The sequence below is a fragment of the Leucopleurus acutus genome (genome assembly GCF_964270905.1).
Source record: "Leucopleurus acutus genome assembly, chromosome: 10".
In the NCBI taxonomy this organism is placed as follows: Eukaryota; Metazoa; Chordata; class Mammalia; order Artiodactyla; family Delphinidae; genus Leucopleurus; species Leucopleurus acutus.
In genome coordinates, this window is record NC_139153.1 from 100,890,474 (window position 1) to 100,910,750 (window position 20,277).

The following is a 20,277-nucleotide window of genomic DNA, read 5'->3' on the forward strand; positions in this document are numbered from 1 at the left end:
TGTCTATCGAGAGATTTATCTTAAGAAACTGGCTCATATAAGAGGGGCTGAGGGTGAGAAAAAGCCAACTTAGTTTTTAGAAGTATTATAGATAGGGCTGTCCTCGTCCCAGGGAAGCATAGAGAGTGAGCCAGAAACTGTGCCTGGGGAGCCATCGATGGTTCTAGAGGAAGGGCGTGACAGGATCTGACCTGTGATTTCGTTGCCTGCGACCAGTTCTCTCCTTTCTGTCCAAATCCTGGCCTCTCTGGGAAATGTTGCCTTGTTCCCCCAGCTTCTTTCTCTCTGTCCCTACGAACTTAGATCTATGCCAGTTACTTAGCGTAGACTACCTAGTATTCATACTACATACACACTATCTTATATGATACTGTCCTGCCTCCTCAACCAAGGTCAGGCCCAAGAGGGTGGGACTTTTCCCTTATATATCATTCTGTCATATCCTCTTCTATTTTTGATTACTCTCCCCTTCTCACTGCGCCTGACCTCATGTCTCTCCAGCGCAGGTGCTAACTCAGAGCTGCAGGATAAATGGCTCTCGCTTTATTCTCTACCTTTTGAAACTGTTCACCTCTATCTGCAGCATGAAAATTTGGACATTTTCCAGTAAATGAGAGAGGGCTGGATCTCATATAGGAAAACCTTGTTCGTCTCTCTCCTGCCTTTTGTATCTTCACAATCCAGCTCAACCACTCTCCTCCCCAGGATGCCCTGGAGTTTCCGGATCTGTCCTTCCTAAGGTCTCTCATGCATGGCTCACTCTGTACGTCTTCTTCATACCTTTATCTTCGTGAAGTGCGGGAACTCTTGCTGGTTTGTATCTCGCATAGGTAGATGACACTAGGGTATAAGCTGTGGAGGTTAGGAATTCGGTCTTATTTATCCATCCTTACATAACCAGCATCTAGTACTGGACACGCCCACGAATCTCAGCTGGTTGGACAAATAGATGAAAAGGAGAGAAGGTTGGGCAGTTTGATGACACCAGGAGGGAAGCTGGGCTTTCACGTCCATCTGTGATGGGTGCCAGTGATCACTTGGGAAGCCTGAGTTTTGAAGCCAGTGATTGATTTTCCCCACACTTGGAAGGCTCTTTGGAAAGGTGTTAGTACATATTAATTCATCATCATAATAACCAGGGTATTTGCCTTGGCACTTAGGATGGAATTTCTGAGTGTGGTTGAAAATCTAGTCCCAGGCCAAATATTAGCAGACGTACCTCTACTATCTTTCAGAATTCTTTTGCAAATAAAACAAAACAAACAGACCTTGCTTTTGACTTCTTCTTTTAGGTTGGGTGATTACCAGCTCTGCAAGCTTGTACTGTTTACAGTACAGACCTGGTTGTGCATGGATCTGAAAGTTTCCCTTCTTACATGGCAGTATTTTCATGGGGGGGGGTTTAATTTTCTTGTGTGATTCCTAGGATAACATTCAAGGGTCATTATGGATCCCTAAAAAATATGGATGTGGGGGAAGTCTTCGGTGAGAAGCCATTGCTGGAAATCCATTACCATGGCAACAGAAAATTAATATCCTCTTTTTTGTCCTTGATGTGTTGTGGTGTGTTTCTTCCCCCGTTCCCTCATCCTCCTTCCCTGCCACTGAAGAGAAAGAAATGACTAACAAGGTGGTAAATGTATTCTAGCTAGTTGTTCTGTTATTTCCTGATCTCTCCTTTTTTCTCCACCTGTCAAATCTTATTACTATAGAATAGCACCGCAAAGCTCCCCGATGGGCTATTATATTTCAAATAATAGTAGCTCTGCCCCCATTCCAGTCTCTTTGGTCAGCATTTCATTGGGAATTGGCTCACCTGGCCAAAGTTGGGTATACAATCTGGCTTTTTGTTTCTTCAACTTGAACATGTAGAGTGGGTGTTTGAAAATGCTTGAACATGGTCCCTGATACCAAACACGACCAAAATGCATGAACACCATCGCAGTGGAACAGCTCCTGTTTGTAGCTGTACAGAGGGCAAGAATTCCTACAGCCCGCAGGCTGCCTGGTAAGCCTGGTGAATGCATTTTTGCGTGTGAAGGTAGGTTTGGGCGGCCAAATTCAAAATTCTGGATCCCTCACCTTGTCTGCTTCTAACTGCAAAGGAAATCGGATTCGTTGGAACTCAGTATTGATGGAGAAGGGGTGTGAACCTGCATCCTCTTTTGGCCTCTGAATTCCACTCCCCAGGAGTAACCTGTGTTTGGCTTCCACGAGCTTAGGGGGAGATGGTTTTTGTGCGATAGTATACGCATTAGAGACCAAAAGGAGAGACATGGCAATGAGGATGAGGGTTCATCCAAAACACCTCGCCAAATGTCTCAAGGAAAATAACAACCCATTTGAAGCTATTAAGATTGATCTTTTGCATCTCAAGTGTAGATGGACAATAAACACTAAATGCACAGTTTTATTGTGTGTTACCAAGGGGGTATCACGGTGCCACAAAAAATCTTAACATGAGCATACGAGCAGACTTGAACCTGTCTTACAGGTGACAGTGCATCTTAGTGGCTGGAGAATGGGAACTGCAACTTAGCCTCTCATTCATTTTACTGAGCACCCGACACATGGCAGGAAGAACACTAGGCCTTGGGGATACAAAGACAAACCAGAAGAGGCTGCTGCTTTCACCTGGAGTATAACACTTCCATCACCCAATTACGATACTACTTGGCCCAAACACAGACTCAAGAAAAGATACACGTACACTCTAAATCTCTCATTTTATAGTCAACATGGAGTCAAACTGTCTTCTGCATGCAAGGCGTATCTCGCATGCTCTCACTCCACACTACCTGGCCTGGCCCCTTTGCAGGTTAAACACAATCTTAGTAACGGTGTTGTTATTCACTCCTTCAGCTACTACCACCGCAATCAAGATACAGACACAGAGAACGCTCCTCATGCTGTCCTCTGACAGGCACTCCCTATACCACCTCCCCTTCCCTACACCCCAGAAACCATGAATCACTGCTCCAGCAGTATAATGTTGTCATCTTGAGAACGTTATCCAAATGGAACCATACAATATGTACACTTGCTTCTTAACTTGTCATATATATATATATTTAAAATTGAAGTATAGTGGACTTACAATATTATATTAGTTTCAGGTATACAGCATAGTGATTCAATATTTTTATACATTACAAAATGATCACCTCACATGCAACCTTTTGAGATTGGATTTTTTTTCATTCTCCATGGTGTCCTGGAGACCCATCCAGGTGGTTGTGTGTCTCATTCGTTTTTGTGGCTGAGTTGTTTTCCCGTAGTGTGGACGTTTCACAGCTTGTTTAACTACTCACCTGTTGAAGGACATCTGGCCAGTTTGGGACTATTAGAAATAAAGCTTTCACATACAAGTTTTTGTATGAACATGGTCTTCATTTCTCTGGGATAAATACCCAGGACTGAGGTTGCTGGGTTATATGGTAAGTGTATGTTTGGTTTTATAAGAAACAGCCAATTTTCCAGAGTGGCCGTGCATATTACATTCCCTCCAGCCTAGTAGGCATGCCCTCTTAAGAGAAACACTTGCCCAAGAAGCTTGTTCCCTGGGAGGAATCGGGAAAGGGGCTGTAGTCAACAACTACAGGGGGTTGACAAATTCTTTGCCCACTCAGCCTTCAAGGTTCAGGCAAAACTCCCTCCATGACATGAGGTGGAAGTTCTCAGGAATGATCAAATCCTAGAAGCTGTGAGATGCACACGCAGCAGTGGCTAATTGTTGTTAATGTCCATTTGGGGGAGGGCGGCTTGGATGACCAGCCATGATGGGGATTTCCTTCCATAGCCCCCCTTCCTTCCCAGCACTGTGTTCAGGACCCCTGAGGAAGTTCTTGTCATGCCGTCACATGGAGGCCTGCAGAACAAGTGCTAATTCTTATGACTTGTTTCCCCAGCGCTTTCTAGAGTGAGAGCAACTTACTATATACTTCTTCCCCCTTGAGTCCTGCTTTCCCCACACTGGGTAACAAAGTGTCCACTGCTGCCTCCAACCCTCCATCAGAGTCACAGGAGGAAACATCAATGTACACTTTTCCTAGGAGGCAAGCCTACTGACGGAGCTGATGGTTTGTCTTAGTTTGTCAGGCTGTCACAACAAAATACCACAGACTGGGTGGCTTAATTTCTCACAGTTCTGGAAGCTGGGGAGTCCAAGATCAGGATTCTGGCTGATTTGGCTCCTGGTAGGAGCCCTCTTCCTGGTTTGCTGACTTCTCCATGTGTCCTCATATGGCAGAGACAGAGAGAGAGACCTCTCTGGTCTCTTCCTCTTAGAAGGTCACTAATTCCATCACAGGGCCCCACCCTCATGACCTCATCTAACCCTAATTACCTCCCAAACACCCCTCCTCCAAATACCATCACATTGAGGTTTAGAGCTTCAGCATATGACTTTTGGGGAGACAATACAGTCCATAACACATGTAAAGACCCTCCTCTTCACTGTTAGCAGTCAGGAAAGGGTCCAGAGAGTGATACTGTTTCTGAATTGACCACCCTGATACGGAATGAGCATGAGTGCCCAACAGAAGGCACTGAAAGGGAGAGGAAGTGTTCAAGGGATCACAGATGCATCCTTCATGAGAGAATAAGAGGCACAGTATCTCCAGAGCATTTAATCGACTCTTCCTAAAAACACCCTGGAGATTTACTGAGAAGGTGGAGTCGGTACCCAATGAGAGTTTCCACCAGGATGTCTTGTACTGAAATCCGGGAAGCAGGATTCCGAATTCCCAGAACTGGTTCACCACTTATTCTTGCATGTCTCACATTAGGAGATGGAACCAGAATGAATCTGCTGGATGTCCCAGCTTTGCAGTAGAGCTCTCCCTGATGGGAAGGAGAAGGATGTTTCTCATTGTGTGGCATGGACCACCCAGGAACAGAATCCTGTGACAGGAATGACATAGGTCTACAAGCACTCACTGGTCGATACTGGAGGAGAAAAGAACCAGCTGCCTTTAGTTTGGATCCTCTGCCAGCAAAATAAATTACTAATTAAGAAAAGGACTCATTTCTCTGCTTCCTGAATCAACACAATCCTATTAGTTTCCTCCTGTTTAGAGGATTAAAAATACTTTTGCTAAAAATATAAAAATAATTCTGTTGGAAGATTGCAAACTGACATGAAAAATAAGATGGAAACCTGACTTCAGATTAATAAATGAGTCACGCACTTACTGAATAACCACAGACTACCTGCCCCAATGACCTGCACACAAGTTCAGTGCAGAATGTGAGCTGATCACTGCAAAGTTTCAAGCAGACCTGACTCAACACCTCACCCATCTCCTTCACGCCATCATTGGAACCATTTGGATATCGTTCAGCCTTTTTTTTTTTTTTTTTGCCATCTGTTCATGTGTTTTCAGAACATAGCATTTAAAAACTGTTATTGTATGGAAACATTACTAGACAAAACTGGTTAAACTAGAGAAATTCTTCTACATACCTTTGCCTAGGCTTAATTAAGCCTCAGAGAAATGGAAAGAAAAGTCCTGGGTTGGGAAGCATTTTCTGACATAAGGAGACATAAATAATAGATGCTCACAACCGTTTGTAATTGTGAAAAATTGGAGGCAACCTAAATATTTATTAAAAGGAGAATGTATAGGGGCTTCCCTGGTGGTGCAGTGGTTAAGAATCTGCCTGCCAATGCAGGGGGCACGGGTTCAATCCCTGCTCCGGGAAGATCCGAAATGCCGCAGAGCAATTAAGCCTGTGCACCACAACTACTGAGCCTGGCTCTAGAGCCCGCGAGCCACAACTGCTGAGCCTGCGTGCTACAACTACTGAAGCCCATGCACCTAGAGCCCATGCTCCACAACAAGAGAAGCCACCGCAATGAGGAGCCCGTGCACCACAACAAAGAGTAGCCCCTGCTCGCCTCAGCTAGAGAAAGCCCATGCTCAGCAACGAAGACCCAACAGATCCAAAAATAAATAACTAAAATAAATAAGTTTAAAAAAAAGATTAAAAAAAGGAGAATGTATATAATTTTAGTCTATGCAAATAATGATATATTCTACATCTGTGAAAGTGAATTAACCAAAGCTACGTATGCTAGCTATCTTTTGGAATAATATAATACACTGATTTCAAAATAAATTGTTAGTTCAACTCCCATTAATTCCAATAAATTTTAATTAGGTTTTTCTATGTTGACAGTCATATTGTATGCATATAATAATATTTTGTATCCTCTTTTCAAATCCTTAAACATTTTATTTACTGTGCTGGTGAGGGCCTTCAGTGTCATGCTCAATATAACTGGTCATGGTGGGTGCTCTTTTCTGGTTCTTGGTTTTAAAGGGAATGTTTCCAATGTTTCACCATTAAGTGTGATGTTCACTGTAGATTTGTATTTTAGGTACATTTCTTTAAAGAGCAGAGAGCTTATTTTTAAAATTCAATCTGGTAGATCCTCAAAAAATTAAAAATAGAACTACCATATGATTTAGCAATTCCACTTCTGGGAATAGATCCAAAGGAAACACAAACATTAACTCGGAAAGATATCTGCACCCCCCATGTTCACAGCAGTATTATTTACAATAGTCAAGACACGGAAACAACCTAAATGTCCATTGATGGATGAATGGATAAACATTTTATTATAGTTATATATATGTAAGTTATTCAGCCATTAAAAACTGTGGGATAGTAATGGTTGTTGTTTTAAACTGCTAAGTTTTAGGGTAACTCATTATGCAACAATAGGAAACAAATACATTCCTGTTTCAAATTAGATATTATTATCATTCATTGTTTCTTTTAATGTATTAATTCTTTTCTCCCATTCCATCTTGCATTTCAGAACTTATTTCTGGGAACATTTTATTTCTTTCTGAAGTATCCCTTAGAACAGTGGCCCCCAACCTTTTTGGCACCAGGGACCGGTTTTGTGGAAGACAATTTTTCCACAGACGGGGTGCGGGGGTGGGGGGAGTGGGGGTGGGGGGGTGATGGTTCAGGCGGTAATGCTCGTGATGGGGAGCAGCAGATGAAGCTTCGCTTGCTCACCCGCCACTCACCTCCTGCTTTGTGGGCCGGTTCCTAAGAGGCTATGGACCAGTAGTGGTCCATGGCCTGGGGGCTTGGGGACCCCTGCCTTAGAAAGTTCCATTACTGTGAGTCTTTTGGTGGCAAACTCTAGATTTTGTTTGTCAGAAAAAGTCTTTAATTCCCTCTTATTTTTGAGTGGTAATTAGTTAAATAGAGAAGTTGAAGTCAATTGCTGTTTTCTTTTTTCTCTGAGTATATTGCTGTTGCTATATTAAAATCTGCTATCAGTCTAAATATAATTTTTTGCTACATGATTTCTCTTGCCATATATTTATACCAGTTATTTTTTTTCCTTTGTTAATTTGTGGTTTTACTCCGATGGGTCTAGTTGTGGAATTCTTTTTATGAATCCCACATGGGAATTGTTGTGTTTACTGAATTTGAAGATTCATGTCTTTCATTAATTCCAGGAAATCCCAGTACTTTTCTTCAGAAATTGCCTTTTCCCTATTATCTCTGTTTTGTTTTATAGCTGTAGCTCATATCTCTCGATTTCTCCATGACGCATTTTGAGTAATACCTCCAGACCTTTCATCCAGTTCATTAGTTCTCTCTAAGCTATTTTAAAATCTGTGTTTTAACCTAGCCATGACTTTTTTATTTCAACAATTAAATATTTTATTTTAAGGGCTTCTCTGATTCTTTTTCAAATCTTTCAGATGTGTTTTTTTACATTGTATTTTTCCTGGCTCATGTTTTAGATTCCCTCTTTTATTTCTTTAAACAAATGACATGTTCTCAGTTTTATATTCTGTATCTTATATTTTCCAAATCTAATACATATAGGGCTATAATTTTGCTTTTTGTTTTTCTGCTGACTTTCCCTCATGGTGGCTTATTTCCTTGTGCTTTTAAATTTTGGATCTTGAGCTCAATCTTCAGAAATCATGTGAAACCTGAATTGAGAGTATGTATTCCTCCAGAGAAAGTTTGCATTTTCTTCTGTCAATATGTCCCAGGTATTCCCAATCAAGACCCACTTTAATTTCATTTCTAGGCTTGGATCATGAAGGGAATATACATTTTTGTATATAGAGGTTTGAGCCCCAAACTAGTGGTGATATCAGGTCTGGAGTTACTGCTTCTCAGGGAAGAGTTACTTTCTCCAGAGGCCAAGCGGAGTCAGATAAGTTTCTTTGTCTTCCATTTTGCTGAAGAATGTGTGTGTTTTTTTTTTTTTTGTCCACTTTTAATTGTGGCTATAACTCTTTGACGGTCCTTGTTCCATGATGGGATTGATTTCCATCTTGCACAGCACAGGGCATGGTTGCCAGGCTCTCACAGAGCCATTGAAGCCACATTCTGGCCCACGGAGTCAAACACCTGTTCTGAGGACAGACATAGCTTCGGTGCTGGCTTTCCACTCTGCTTTTGTGCTTTCTTTTAGCTCTGGCTCTTGGAAACCTCCCGTTCTTTCATGCAAGCTTACCTATGCATTTAAAAAGATTTGTGTCACATTGTACCCAGATGTTTTATAGCAAGACAGTTTTTCATGATGTGGAGACCAGAAGCTTGCCCATTCCATCTGCAATGGCCACTTTTTGTGGGTTGTCTTTGTCTCTCTTTTGTCAGCGTCCTCTTCATGAATGCTTTTGTGTATATGAGAAGTTCCAATGCACAAAGGGGATTTATTCTCTCCAAAGCCTTCCTGCAGATACCTATGACTGCCTGAGGGCTTTCTCTGGGTGTGGGAGTGAGCTTGTTCTATACACTGTCAAGCCAGTAGTGCTGGGGAGTCAATGTACCCAGGAACAACCATGACAGATAGAAGTTGCTAGACCAATGCCCCAATTTCTTCTCCCTTCAGACCTGACCACCATAAGGCATGTTTCACGGGTCTCCCAGGGGTCCCCAGAAGGACCAGGCTTCAGTTGCCCACAGTGGTTACCTGGATTGGCTTCCTTTTCTTCCCTGCCTCACTTTTTCACTCTCTTCTGGTTCTTCCCAGAATCATTTCTTAAATAAATTTGCACTCAATTCCTGTGTCACTGGTCATTTCTCAGGAAACTCTAAACCTAACACTTAATCTTATTCCTCTACTTTATAATGAATATTGACTATGTATATGGTACTAATTGTTGTGGTTTCAAAGACAAATGCAAAGAAATAGTTTCATCTTTAGAGTAGTTTATATTCTAGGCCTCCTGCTTTCTAGCGCTTTTTTAGAAATACACATTTTAGTGAAGTTTGTAGGTGGCAAGAAGCATTTCAACAGATCTGGGTCAAAATCTAACTAGCAGTTCCAGGTGTTTGGATGATGATGGAAATAGCACGGACTGGACATACTTGAATACTTGATTCTTAGGCCAGCAAGAATATTCCAAATTGAGTAACTGGTTACCTAACTTTTACGTATTTGGCATTCTTGGGGATTCATGTGGTGACGTCACTTTGATACAGAGGATAGTGCTGTTAAAACTGAACTGTAAGATGGTTTTTTAGAGATACTCTGAGTCCAGGAAGGGAAGCCATTGAGGTCTAGGTAGCAAAAAAAAAAGGCATAACCAGACTAAAGTCTCCCCTCTCTACAGCAGAGGCCATAAATGGCTAGAGCTTGATTTGCTCCTAGCTTTCAGATGTGGTTTTTGGCCTGCACAATGTTTAAAAACACTTAGGCTATAAGTGTCCATCAACAGATGAATGGATAAAGAAGATGTGGCACATATATACAATGGAATATTACTCAGCCATAAAAAGAAATGAAATTAAGTTATTTGTAGTGAGGTGGATGGATCTAGAGTCTGTCATACAGAGTGAAGTAAGTCAGAAAGAGAAAAACAAATACTGTACGCTAACATATATATATGGAATCTAAAAAAAACCAAAAAACAAAAAAACGGTTCTGAAGAACCTAGGGGCAGGACAGGAATATAGACGCAGACATAGAGAGTGGACCTGAGGACACGGGGAGGGGGCAGGGTAAGCTGGGACGAAATGAGAGAGTAGCGTGGACATATATACACTACCAAATGTAAAATAGATAGCTAGTGGGAAGCAGCCGCATAGCACAGGGAGATCAACTCGGTGCTTTGTGTCCACCTAGAGGGGTGGGATAGGAAGGGTGGGAGGGAGATACAAGAGGGAGGAGATATAGGGATGTATGTATATGTATAGCTGATTCATTTTGTTATATAGCAGAAACTAACACACCATTGTAAAGCAATTATACTCCAATAAAGATGTTAAAAAAAAACACTTAGGCTAATTGCCGTATTCATAAATTAGGAGGTTGTCCTTCTAGATTAGGAACTTTTCTTCTGAAAAAGTATAACAGAAGGTTAGACGTCCCAGGTCCCACAATCCCACACAGCAATCGGATGGAGCTGAATAGTAGTTTCCTCCTCGAGATGAGAGGAGAGCTATAGTCCCTGTAACTTTCTATTGTAAATTACAACTGACCCACTTCCTTCATAATTTGCCTTTTCCATGAGTGTATTTGAGCGTTTGAGCCGAGCTCTATAGCTTCTGGAATGGGTGAGATGTAAGGAAATGATGAGTTTTGCAGGAAGGGAACCATGGTCTTCTCTCTGTCACCGCTTTCCAGAATTCTGAAGGTCCGCTCCCCCAGGAAGCCAGCACCGCTGAGACTCCGAGAGCAGGCAGTGTTTACACACTCCTAGCTCATTATTTTGGCTCCCAGCTCTAAAACCTCAGACACAATTGGACACTTGATACTTGCTGTTCAACCACTGCTTCAAGTAAACCGAGAGCCATTGGCAATTTTCTTCATCTCCTCTAAATGACCCCTCTCACTCTATTTCTGACATTAGGGTGGTAGGTGTACGTTTCCAGCAATGCTGACAGGCTGGGTTAATGCATAATAATGCCAGGATGGCATCACAATGACCCAGCAAAACACTCATCAACTGATGAAAGAGCAGCAGGATAGGGTCTTTTTCATTTTCCTCCTGGCCATTACCTCCTGGCCTGGTTACTACTTCCTTCTGTTCCGGAAGCGGAGAGGCACCGCAGGGGAAACGGGCGCAGAATTTCAAAAAGGCACGGAGGCACAACTCGGCCTTCTTGGATCCCTCACAAGGAGGCCAGCAGACACAGGCTTGCCCATTGCCCACTGCGCAGGAATCACCCCGGCCGCACCCAGACGCATGCGCAAATTCTATAGCGCTTGTTTCCCGGGAGACCCCAGAGTACTTCCAGGGATGCTCACCTGGCTACTCTAGGACCCCAGAATGAAATACTAGATCAGGAGCCTGGATGTCACAAGGCATCCCAGAGAAGGAACGCACGCTAAGCCAGATGGCACAGAGTTCCTGGGTGGGTGGCCCTTTTCTTTCAATTATCCTTTTCCCTGAACTGTTGTATAGGGCTGAGGTTTGGAGGGTGCCCCCGCCGCCACTCCCCACCTGTATGCTTGACCAGCACGCCCCTGCTTTGTGCCTTCCGACTGCTCTCACCAGTGATGCTGAGGGCGCTGCCAGCCTGGGGCTCCTGGGTGACGGGAGCCTGGTACCTGCCGGGCTCTGCCAGGTGCTCCAGCGAGAAAAGCTGGAGCTGGGAAGGGGGCTCTCTCCTTCGCTTTCCTCGGCCTCTAAGAAAAAAGCTGCTTTGGACCCGCGCTGCCCCTTCTGCCGGCCTGAGTCTGCAGCCCGGCCCAGGACCTCACACTGGCGGCTGCTTTTGCAGTGTGTCCTCTGCGTTGTAGTCTTTACCAAAATAGCTGCAGAGCTGGAGGATGGTCCCCCCCCATCGCTAACTCTCCAAAGAGGCTCCTCCCCAAACTCGAGCTAAGCTGCCCCTCCGATTTTGCCTGAGGATGGAAAGAGCCTCTTACACTCACAGACTCTTGGGTCTTTTGTCTCCATAGGTCCCTATTCAGTAAGTTACTCAGCATCTCTTAAAAAGCTCTTAGGAGAAGTAACACCACCTTGGAGACTTGGCCATAAATGGTAACAACCAGAGGGAAACAGGGAGGAACACAGGGTCTCTGGCAGAAGCGCATCTGTGGGCTGGGCTGTTTGCCCTCCAGCTCCTGTCCAGTTTTGACTTTTTCCTGTTCCCATTTTTTAAAATTTGCATCTCAATGTTGACATTCTTTTTTTTTTTTTAATCAACTTCCTGTCTTTAAGTTTGGCAAAAAGGCCCCACTCTGCTCAAGGCCACTAGCTGTTGAATCCTGCAGGCCCTAAGTTTTCCCTTTGAAGTTGCATCTTTGTTTCTCTGGCTGTGTACTTTTCTTTAATTGCCCAGTATTTATATCCCTATTAATCTAGGAAAATAAACAGAGAAATTGCTTTCTGCGTGTAATTTTTTAAAGTATTTTTAAATGACTACGTGGCTCGTGATGTTTTCCATTCATATTATTATTTTTTGATGTCACTGCTTCTTTTGTTTGTTTTATGCTCCGTTTACTGAAACATTATTAGGTTTTGAGGAAAGGAGGTTTTCCCCCTCCCTTTCCTTCCGGGCTGTTTAAAACAATTTTTTTCCTAGGATATTTTATCAAAGTCCTTCCGCTCTGCAGCCAGGCCATTGCGGTTCACCCTCTGCTCGGAAGGAAATGTGGCCAGCGTCGCTTCGCATTCTTACAGTCTGATGCATTGTCCTGTGTGACTCTCCTTATGGCTTATTCAGGCGCATGTGACCTATTTTGACTTTGTCATTAAGGACTTTTGGGAGGTCAGATAAAGTGAAACTGAGTTGGGCAGAAGTGGACCAAGCTGATCCCTTCAAGGGGCGAGATCTGGTGTTGGCTGCAAGTTTGAATCACAGCGATCAGATGCCACGGTCCCCTGACCCTAGGACACCCCAGGTGGCTGGTCTGTCCCACAGGTACCACCCACAGCCCTCAACTTACTGCCGGAGATGGGGCTTCCCCCAGCTTCTTCACAGAGGAAGCTGCTCTCGGGTGTGAGGGAAATAGGGTTTCCCTATGAGGTGAGCATGACATCTGCGCAGGAGGGCTCTGCCGTAAAATACGTTGTTCTCACCCATAGGAGAATGGCCTTTCATTTGCTTCTTTTAATTTGGGAGGTGTCATTTCCAGACACCTTGCCGCAAAAGAGGACTTGGTACCCAAGGCTGATAAACATAGATGTGGGTTTCCTCGTCTTCTGTGGCTGCTACAGGTCCTGGGGGACACTTGGGAAGAGCCATACTGGCCCAGCTCGGAACTTGTGCGGAGAGGGGAGACTGGTGGGGAGGGGTGGGAGGGGGAAACAACCCTTGACTCAGAAGACAACTCTCTCCTGCCCAGCCCCCTTTCTCCCTGTGTCTTCCTTCCCTCTCCCTCTCCCCCCTCCTCTTTTTCCTCCTCCTTTTGCTAGTACTTCGGGTTTTCACCTCTTCACCCAAAGACGTCGTTTTTCAGCTGTGCCTTCTCCCTGTCCCCACGCTATGTTTCTGGGATCAGCCGGCATGGCTTTTACTCCATATTAGAGTTCCGCGATAACAGCTTTAGGTCACCGGGCATGGAGTCACTTAGGTTGGTTTGTATCAAGGGCTCAGGTGTGTTACTTTGTTAAGATATTTAATATATATGTGCTTCTGTTTTTATATCTGGAAAATGGAAATACACACCCTTCATACCTCCTAGGGCTATTCATGAGGACTGAATGAGACCTTACAAGTGGAAGAACTTTATAAATTGTAAAACGTTATTCAGAAGCAGGAGATCGTTATGGCAACGATGATTCTCTCAACGGGATCCTATAAGTCCTTTGCAGTCGTGGTGGTTTGGGTGCCAAGTTCACTTGGCCATGGAGTTTCTTTATGGCTAGAATCATCCAGGAGACCCAGGACTTGAGGCTCTGATCTGGTGAAGAGCTTGAGAGGTTCTTTCTGACCTTGACTAGGGAGCAGCAAACTTTTTCGATGAAGGGCCAAATACTTAATATTTTCGGCTGTGTGGGCCCTCAGTCACTGTCACACTCCTCACTGTGCCATTGTGGCACAGTTCCAAAACACTTTATTTGTGGACACAGAAATGTGAATTTCATATAATTTTTCACATGTCACAAATATTATTCTTCTTTTGATTTTTTTTTCTAGCCATTTAAAAATGTAAAAACCATTCTTAGCTCGTGGGCTGTTCAAAAACAGGCAGCAGGTGGGATTTGGCCTGTGGGCTTCCTTTGCTGACCTTTGCCCCAGATGACCCCCAGGAGCCAAGTGAACGGCCAGGTTGACTGTGAGCATCAGAGAAACCAAAAAGGGGGACATGAAGTGATTTGGGCATGTGTCACAGGTCCTTTACGATTTTTTTTTTTTTGCGGTACGCGGGTCTCTCACTGTTGTGGCCCCTCCCATTGCGGAGCACAGGCTCCGGACGCGCAGGCTCAGCGGCCATGGCTCACGGGCCCAGCCGCTCCGCGGCATGTGGGATCTTCCCGGACCGGGGCACGAACCCGCGTCCCCTGCATCGGCAGGCGGACTCCCAACCACTGCGCCACCAGGGAAGCCCAGGTCCTTTACTTTTTATGACTCTCCTCTCTGCCTGGTTGACGTCAAGGCAGGTTAACTGACAACACTGAGGTGTACACTCAAGGCTCTTGCCAGAAAACACAACTTAGATCTCTGCTCTCCAACCCTTATCAAAAACCCCATAACAGCAGCAATGGCCACAAGAATGATATTTACGGATGGGTCCTGGAGCACCTGCGGCTCACCCGTTCCTATGGGTGTCCAAATTCCCCTTGAGCAACCCAGACCTGCAAGTGCTGTATTCAAGGACGGTTCTACTGTGGCCTTTTGCAAAATCGATCCTGAGTTTTATTTTGGTAATGAGCCCCTGGTCTCCACTGAGGGGCACCACAAAAAGCCGTGGATGTGAGTCACTGTGGCATCTCTTGTAGAGATGTTCTCCAGATGCCACTTGCTCCAGGGAGAAATGCTTATCACAGCTTATTCCAGGGTCAGGAAAAGCTGGACATCTCCTTGAAAACTGGTTTGACTTTGTAAACAGTGTAATTTCCTTGTTTGATCTGGCTTCAGGGAAGCTCAGAGTCAAATATACCTCTTGTGACGGTGAAATATCTTACAAGTCAGCAGCAGCAAAGATTTACTGAGCATATAGTATGTGCTCAGCACTGTTCACACAGTCCTTTTCACTCAATCCTCACACAGCCCTGAGATGCCGATAAAATGATTAGCCCTATTGTAGTGTGCTGGATAATTGTTCCCAAAGATATCCATGCCCCGATCCCCAGAACCTGTGAATGGTACCTTAAGTGGCAAAAAGGACTTTGCAGAAGTGATTAAGCTATAAGGATCCTGAGGTCGTGAGATTCTCCTAATCACAAGTGTCCTCACAGGAGGGAGGCTGAGGGAGACTTGACACAGAAGAAGGAAGGAATGTGACGGCTGAGGCCAGGTGCAATGCTACCGGCTTTGAAGATGCAGGAGGGGGCTGTGGGCCAAAGGATGCAGGGAAGCAGCTGCAGAAGCTGGACAAAACAAGGAGAGGATCCTCCTCTGGAGAGTCCAAGTGAGGGTGCCCTTTGACCAGGTGAAACTGACTTTGGACTCCTGGCCTCCAAAACTCTAAAAGAATCAATGCACTTCCTTTAAAGCCAGGAAACACCAAGGAAACCCACTTTACAATCAAAGACGGGAAACAGAGAGTATTGCCTAGGGGTTGGAATGATTCCAGACCCCAAGCTCCTATCCCTCAGGCCGCTGCCCCCTCTGTTGTAAGTGTCCTGACCTCCCCAAACCACCCCCCCGGCTTTATTATTCCCCTCCCCCTCCCCACCCCACTGCTTCCCCTACCGTCTAGTTCATCTTCCGACCATGTGCACTTTTGTGATCCACGTCACATCTTTGTGTGGTAGAAGCAGCACCTCAGTAAACACATTGGTGGACATTTGGGGCATGTATGTGGGATGGGGCCCCTGGGCTTTTTCTAGCCCTGGAAATTGTCTTATGATTTAACAAAAGAAAGGCCCCTGACTGCGTTTGTTCCCCCTTTGGCTTTTATGAAGACTGTCCCTCTCTTCTTTGCTGCAGCACTAACGGTTGGACAGAGCAGAACTTCTGCTTTTTCAGACACTTTTGCTCACTTCCTGGTCTGTGTTCAGAGCCCCATAACTGTTTATGAGATTCTTTCATTCACCTCGAGGATTGTTGTCTTATTCAGAACAGTTTCTAGCTGAAAATCCCCCCTCCCACTAAAATGATAAAACAAAAAGAGAAAGGAAAAATGAAGGATTTTCTGCGCTAAACCCAGAAGACAGTAGATCCTTTATCTTTGTCAGCTGATCCTCCCACATCTGTGCACACGTCGGGACCCCTGATGTGCCCAGGGATGTCTAAACCCCAGGCCTGGATAAAGCATCACAACTGAAGGACATGCTATGTCTGTGTCATCAGTGCGAAGGCCTCGAGGGGCTGCCCCGCTGTGAATCCAGCTGCGGAGGCGGCACCTCCATCTGCGGAGGGGTATGCAGCCATTCAGTCCCCGCTAGCTCAAAGGCTCTCAAGAGAGGAGGGAGGCCCACCCCTAGAGGAGCTCCCAGGACACTGCTTTCCTCTCTGCTGATCTCAATGTACACCAAAGGTTCCTTCTGACATGAAGCCTGTTGAAATTCTGCTATTTAGCTCCCATGATTTCTTTCCTGGATGATTGATTCTCTAGGCTACAAATCCTGCCTGAAGCCTCAAACAGTTTTCAGTCTCATATCCACGCTCCTACCCTTACCTGAGGAATCTTGCCAAAACGCAATCCTTTCGTCATTGCCGAAAGGACACAGCCCAACCTTGTCTGGGTCTCCTGGTGTACTAGTCAGGGCTCTCCAGAGAAACAGAACCCATGGAATTACATATATGCCTCTGTTCTAGAAAGAGTTATTACAAGGTGCTGGCTCACATGAGGATGGAGCCCGAGAAGTCTCACGATCTGCCCCCCGCAAGCCGGGGCCCCAGGAAGGCTGGTGGTGTCGTTTGAAGCCTGACAACCAGGAGGGCTGCAAGTGGGAGATCAGGGCCCCGGGTCTGCAGCTGGGCAGAGAGTGAATTCAACCTTCCTCTGCCTTTGTGTTCTACTCAGGCCCTCGCAGGTTGGCTGAGGCCCCCTCACATCGGCCGGACCATGTGCTTTACTCAGTCCCCTGATTCCAGTGTTAATCTCGTCAGGAAACACCCTTGCAGACACACCCAGACATGAAGTTTAAGCAGCTATCTGGGCATCCCGTGGCCCAGTCACACGGACACATGAAATTACCCATCACACCCGGGCTCTGCCCACATCTCCCACCTCATCTCTCCCCCTCCCCCACATCCCAGCCCTACTGCAGCTCCGTGAACTCTAATCCTGGGCACGTTTCCCGAACGTCACACACGCTATTCTCTGCCGAAATGCTCCTTCCCGCTGCCCACCTCCACTCCATTTGCCTTCTGACAAAATTCTAGACGGCAGGTGATTCAGAGTAGGCTCTGGAGTCAGACAGGCCTGGGATCCATTTATTTTAATTCCACAAATATTTACCTAACGCCTCTTCTGTGCCACTGGGGATGCGATTCTGCCACTATTACCTTTGTGGCCTCGGAGAAGTTACCTGACATCTCTAATCCTCAGTTTACACATCTGTAAATGAGAAGAACTCTTAGAAAGCCCTTAGCGCGGTGCCCGGCACCTATAAACGTTCTATGAACAAGAGATGCTATAATTACTGTTTGTATCATCCTTTAAGGTTGAACTCAAGCTTGATGACCTTTCCCCGATGGGTTTAGGTCCCAATCTCACCCTCTCCAACCATCATGTCCCCTGGTGCCGGACCTGTGCCTCTGTTGCAGCCCTTCACACACAGCCTGTACCCTGGTGCCTGTCTCATCCTCCCACCACTCTTGGACTAGGACTGCGTCTCCGCCCTTCCTTTTGCTGAGCGCCCGGAGCAGTGTTTGTGCTCGGCATTCATTGACCCCACGGCGCCACCACCCCTTCAGAGGGAGGAGTCTTCCCTGGGCGGACGGGTGAGAAGCTCTCGCTCTTTCCCTTATACATCTGCTCCTCTCGTCTCTCATGGCAGGGGCTTGCCAGGCTTGGACGAATGCTGCAGGCATCAGGCTGGTCTGAGGGATCGACCAGCCATGGCAACCCTTCACGGGAGGACAAATTGGAAAAACAAATCCTGAGCAGGGCATTCATCTCGAGTCTTGCTTCGGGTCCTGCATCTGAAATGAACAGACAGAAAGCATCCCATCCCCGCAGGCAGAGCAGGAGTCCGGGGATCAACACTTCCAGCATCCAGCCATTCCTTCTCTTTTACGCTAAAAAAATGTGTGTGTGCATTTCAATGTTCGATGTTCCTTCTTTTTAAAAGAGTCAGGTGTGGACCTCTGTGAGGCAGCTCCCTGGGTGGCAGCCGGAGGGATCAGCTTCTGCTCAGTGTAACATCTACACTACTCCTCAGCTTATCATGCAGCCGACTTGGGTGCTTAAAGAGCATCTCCATTCCACCTCCTACAGCCCAACAGCATTCTGACTCCTGTCTACCTCCAAAGTGGCCTATTTCACAATGTCATGAGCCAGTCCCCCTAATCTTCATTCAAGCTGTGATCCTGAGACTGGGCTGCTTTCTGGCCACTCAGGCCCCCTTTATGGACTGAATTCCCCAACCCCATCCATATGTGGAAGTCCTTAAAATATGGCAGTATATGGAGTAAGGGTCTTCAAAGGGTGACGAAGGTGAAACGAGGTCATACTGTGGGCCCTGATCCAATATGACTGATGTCCTTATAAGAAGAGACACAGACATACTAGGAACATGTGGGCACAGAGCAAAGACCAAGCAAAGACAGAAGACGACGGCCGTCTGCAAGCCAAGGAGAGAGGCCTAAGGAGAAACCAACCCTTCCGACACTTGATCTTGGACTCGCAGCTTCCAGAACTGTGAGACGACACACTTCTGCTGTTTAAGCCTCCCAGTCTGTGGTGTTCTAACAGCTCCAGTAGATGAATATACACGCCAAAGCCTCGGTTCCGACACTGATTACGGCAGTTCCCAGCATTCTATTCATTAGATTGCAATTTTGGTTGGTATCTACGTTTGCCCCATAGGGTAACGTAGCTCATTCCCTTTTGTTATGTCCAGCCCTAGAGAAAATCCTGGCATCGGCAGCTGCCAGATAAGTGTTTGTTGAATGAATGAATGATGTTGCTGCTCTGATAGAAGCTCTGGGAGTGTCGTCAGGACAGCAGTGTTCTCCTTTGGCGTAAATGACCTTTTCACTCAACTTGCAAATGAAATAACTTGGCAAGGTGTCCCGGGTGTACAATCGGGGGAGGCGACAGAAGCATCTCTTCCTGATCTTGAACTGGCGACGTTTCACGATTTGGTAGACTCCCCGGTCAGTCTGTCCTTTTTCGGGCTCTGTGATGTTAGTGAATCGCTGTATCTAGACTCTCACTGTCTTTTTCTGTTCCTCTTGCCATACTCTTAAGCTCTCTCCCGGCCAATCGCTGCTTCTGCCCAGGGCTCCCAGCGGTCCTCGCAGACCTGTTTGGCCACTGTCCCCCTCACCCTTCCCCCACCCCAACAAAACACTCCCAGCAGCTCACATCTGTGGGCCTTAATTTCCCCATGAACAGAAATGGACATTCAGAAAGCGCTTACCGCAGCTCTGGTAGAGGACTTGCAAGCTCTCGTCCCTGCAGGCCGTGTGTGTGGGCCAGGCTTCCCCGCCACGGCCCTGGGGAGACAGCAGAGTCCAGACAAGAAAGGCGGCCATGAGCACCTGCATGGCGAGGTCCTGCGTGTGACCAACAGAAGAATAACTGGCCCAAGAGAAAGAGCCCTCAGGGTGCTCCCCCTCCTCTCATAAAGGGGTGACATGTTCAGTTTCACTTCTCAAATTTTATGCTCCTTGGGGAACCACTCTGAGAAGCAAAAGGCAGTTAGCTGAGGCCTCTGAATGCTGTTTCCCAGAACCTTTGGCGCTTGAATCAACGGGTCAGGCTCGTCTGGGTCCGGGGTGGCTAATGTTTGACTTTCTGCTTTCAAAGAGAGGGGCTAGCAAGTGATGCAGGACCTTACAACTGGGCCCCCAAAGAGCCCTCCTTCCTGCCCCACCCTCCTTACAGCCCTGCCCCCCGGGTGGGGCAGAGAACTCAGGAAAGCGAAACCACAGGCCTCCACAGGCTTTCCATCACTGGGTCCCCTGTTCCCAGGGGCCTGTGATGTGGGCTGTGGCCAGGGGCCTGGCTGGGGCCGGCCAGCAGCGTTTGGCATTTGGGGGGCTGCAGAA

The 20,277-nt window shown here is 46.2% G+C and overlaps 1 protein-coding gene across 1 annotated transcript in view; it reads right to left on the reverse strand.

Moving 5' to 3' along the window:
* LY86 (lymphocyte antigen 86) overlaps positions 1-19,773 on the reverse strand; it is a gene marked incomplete at its 5' end in the record, with an annotated part of 50,013 nt that extends 30,240 nt beyond the window's left edge. The window contains one exon of the mRNA XM_082848365.1: positions 19,647-19,773. Within this exon, the coding sequence (XP_082704491.1) occupies positions 19,647-19,773 (127 nt within the window). The remainder of the gene's footprint in view (positions 1-19,646) is intronic.
* Positions 19,774-20,277: the final 504 nt, after the last annotated feature.